The 4,128-nt window shown below is 42.6% G+C and overlaps 1 protein-coding gene across 1 annotated transcript in view; it reads right to left on the bottom strand.

Annotated features, from left to right (window-relative positions):
- Positions 1-2,243, bottom strand: part of LOC123175857 (UDP-glycosyltransferase 85A1-like) — a gene marked incomplete at its 3' end in the record, with an annotated part of 4,440 nt that extends 2,197 nt beyond the window's left edge. Inside the window, exon 1 of the mRNA XM_044590360.1 lies at positions 1,661-2,243. Coding sequence (XP_044446295.1) covers positions 1,661-2,174 — 514 coding nt within the window. The remainder of the gene's footprint in view (positions 1-1,660) is intronic.
- Between the last annotated feature and the right edge of the window lie 1,885 nt (positions 2,244-4,128).

Genomic DNA, 4,128 nt, shown 5'->3' on the forward strand with positions numbered 1-4,128 from the left:
AAAAAACAGAAAACATGACCTTATGCATTTATATCATGTGCAACTAAGGCTTGGACCAAGATACAACTAATTACTATCACGATGACTAAAAGGTAGTGGGGTATTCACTAGGTGATACCTAATGAGATTCAAATGACATTGCTCTATTAGTTAGGAAAAAGTTCATTTTAACAACATGGCCAGTATTTGATTTTAAACCCATTCTTCAAAATTTTCAAATTTGCACCCTCTCTAACACCATACTTGCACTACTAAAAACTAGAATTTGGCCTAGTGCCAAATGTTTGTCGAGTGCATTTCATTGGTACTAGGCAAACATGAAATTTACCGAGTTCCATGAAGAAAACACTAGGAAAAATGATGACACTCGACAAATCGCACCTTTGTCGAGTTCCTGCCACATGGCTCTCGACAAACGCATGCTTTACCGAGTTCCTTCCACGTGGCACTGGGAAAATGTTTTTTCTTTCCCCTTTTTCTACTCCCTTATTTTCTTTCCTATTTTTTGTACATTATTTATTTACTTTTTTTGCATTTTATGTTCTTTTATTTTCTACATGATTGATCTTTCTTTCTTTCTTTTCCCCTTTTCTATTTCCTTTTATAGCAATTTAATGCATTTTTAGGCATTTAATGTGTATAATTCGAGTTTGAACTATAAGTGCACGAAAAAATGGCATAATTGGCTTGAAAATCCTACTTGTGTTCTTTAGCCTATGTTTAGGCCTTATCCAAGAAAATGAAAGGAATTCGAAACATCTTGGTGTCAGGACTCGGTCCCAAATATGTAGTTTACTGGTTTTTTATTTTTTTAAATGCAAATGAAGTCTGAAAAACATGAAACTTGGCATGACAGCCTCATACGACATCAATATGCAGTGGTTATTCCAGAAGATTTCACAAAATTTGTCACCTACACTACTTAGAGACCAGACTATCTCCAAGGAAAAATCTAGACTTCGAGAGGGAATGAGTTATGTTTGAAGGCAAAGTGGCGAGCAGCAGCGGGCATGTGGACTCTGGCGAGGCAGAGCCAACCCAGAGCCACAGACTATGCGCCAGCGGCGTCGCCGATGAAGGGAGAAGTCAGAGGTTGATGGGTTCAGGTCCGAGGCTTACGAGGAGGTCTCCGGCTTGTGTCAGGGTTTAGAAGGATAGCTGGTGGTGGCGGCAGGACGGCAGAGGTTGTGGCTCATGCTGGGCAAGGTGTGTGTGTGTGGCAGAGGCACCAAGTGTAGGTGACAGACAACATGCGGTTAGGCCGGTATCAATTGGCAGCAGCAGCAAGAAGAAGAAGAAGAAAGCCAGAGGAGGGCCGCCAGAAAGAATGAATTGATTGACATGAATCGTTTTTGGCAACCGTCAAATCGACCCCCTTATGTTGATCGTTCCGGAAAGAGAGCCATGAAATCAAATGTTGTTGAATTCATTCATTTTGTTAACTGTAGTGATCATTAAATGACGTTTATATTCCCACTATAACTAGTGGTAGATGTCAACTGCAAGCTGAGTTGTCCGTACGACTGAGTGTAATATCATTTTGACTTACTGTTAGAAATTATTACCTCCATCCCAAATTACACGTGTCTAGATATATTCGTATCTAGACAAATCTAAGACAAGTAATTACAATAGAATGAGTGGACTAAACTTATTTTACCTTTGAGTGGCACGTAGCCTCTCTTGACAAGCTGATCAAAGTTGAGATATGCCAAGAGCCCACATGCACTGGTCGTGAAGAACAGATAGGCTGGCAGCCCCAACTCCTTGGCCACGTGCACCACGAACCCCATGGCGCCATCCGCGATGACGCAGGTCACCGGCGGGACGCCATCGGTGTGGCTGAGCCTCTCGACGAGCTCCCTGACAGGCCCCGGACACGTCCGCCTCGTGGCCTCACAGAGCTTCCAAATGTCCTGGGTGGCATCGAGGTCTGCCGGCGGGAGCCCATCAGGAATTGTCTCGAATCTGAAGCCAGGGACCTCCTCTACGGCGCCCGGCCCGTGGGACCGGAGGAGGCGGCGATAGTTGTGCTCGGTGTGGAGGAAGGTGATGTGGAAGGAGCGCATGTGCAGGGCCTTGGCCAGCCTCAGCAACGGGTTCACATGGCCTTGAGCCGGGTAGGGGATGAGCAGGACGTGCGGCTTGGCCTTGGCCGGCTGAGACGACGCCATGCGTTTTCTCTCCTTTGCTTGTTTCTGTGGATCCTCCGTGTTGTGTCGTGTGGAAAGTCTGTGCACTTAGCTGGCTTTTATAAAGAATAAGTTCGTGGTTGTAAGCATGATGGAGACTGAGACCAACATTGCCGCTTTCTTCAAAGCATCAACAACTCTGCTTTTACGATGCAAGTGCAACGTTCTTATAGCCGTAAAAAGAACTGCTAGCCCAATCCAAGTCGCACCCAAAATCTCACCAACAACCGATTTTCTTTTAAAACACAATTACAGCAAGCGCTCACGTACATGCATATTCGCTTTTTTTGTGTGTGGAAATATACACTTGTCGTTATAAATGCGTGAACACACACTCTACCATCATGAGCACCTTCAACCATTGTGAAACCGAGCTGACTCGTCATGATATTGAGTAAGTCATTATAGGCACACCGCTGTCTATGGGAATGTCGCCTCCCACTAAAAGAGAGTTTGATTCTTGGTGCACCAACCACCCTCCTAACCATCCAATCATAGATTAGTTCTCAACAACCGATTAAATTTGTCCATAAAAAATAAACTACACATGGCACTCGGCTTTCGGACGACTGACAGGCTTCTAGGGCGCGCCACATGGCCATCTTTGCTGAGTGTAACTGCCGAGTGTAGCACCTTTTGCCTACTGTTACACTTAGCAAAGCTTTTGCCAGAAGCACTTTTTAATTTGTTTCGCAGTTGGCCCTCCAATTTAACATATATAGCAATTCATATATCTCACAAACCCCATATCACAAGCACTGAAACATTAGATCCAACATTCCTCAACATATATCACAAAGTTAGAAGCAGATGTTCTCATGTACACAAGCACCCATATGGAAAGCCCACAAACACAAAGTTCGCCAACATAACCCATAGTTTACATGGTTTTAGATGAACCTTTTTGTATTGTTATTCTATAGGGGGGGCATGGGTAGTGGAAATAAATCAAAAAAATGTTTTCTTCTTGTCATGAAAACAGTGGCAACAACAGTAAGTTAATGTTGGCAACACCATAACTTTTGTGCGTGTTAGATATATGTGATGTCCTGACAACTTTTTGAACCCTTAATTTGTTTTCATCCGCAGGTTCATGGGGGTTGATATTACCTCAAAAGTTATGTTTGACGGTTTGAAAACCTATGTGAAGACCAACTTAACCGCCACATGTGTGCATATATAGCTTTGACCACCTTATCCACCTCTCCCCAAATATGTGTGTATGTATAGCCTTTTCTACCGAGCTTGATTTGCATACTAGTGCTTGAAATATCATGTGGTACTTTTAATGCCTAGACCATGGCAAATGTTTAAGTGTATATGGCAGATATTAATGGCTGAACCATGATAGTTCAATGTATTAAATGTTAAAGTGAATGTCGTAGTTTTAATGCCAGGACTATGTCTACCTCCTTTAGAGCATGTTTAATAATATAGCCAACAGTTGGCTCTAAGAATTTGCCATGTCATTTAGAGTCAGTCTAATAGCCTGCTTGTACAATAGTAAGATTTAAGTATGTACTACTTTATTAATAGCTGGCCCACTCCTCACAAAGTGACTTGGGTCTCGTGCTATAGCCGGCTCTTATTCTATAGCCCACTTCCATTCTCTCTCCTCTTCTCTCCCCTCCAACTAAGCAAAGATATAATATTTTAGTCCTTATAGTCTGCTTATGTCACCCTATTGTACTTGCTCTTAGTTTGTTTACAATGGGAGTATCATAGCTATTATCATGCATGCCAACTTGGCGTTTTGGTTGAGGTGGCACACAATTAAATGAGGAGAGAGAGGATTGAGTGTCATGATGTGATACCGTATCATATTAAATGATGTACGAGTATGTGTTATGCATGACAATAAATGATGCAAATATGATACCAAGCTTCACTATGCATGGTGGACGTAGTATCATACACTAGTATCCTATGCATATTA

This window comes from Triticum aestivum, unplaced genomic scaffold, assembly GCF_018294505.1.
Source record: "Triticum aestivum cultivar Chinese Spring unplaced genomic scaffold, IWGSC CS RefSeq v2.1 scaffold18204, whole genome shotgun sequence".
Taxonomy (NCBI): Eukaryota; Viridiplantae; Streptophyta; class Magnoliopsida; order Poales; family Poaceae; genus Triticum; species Triticum aestivum.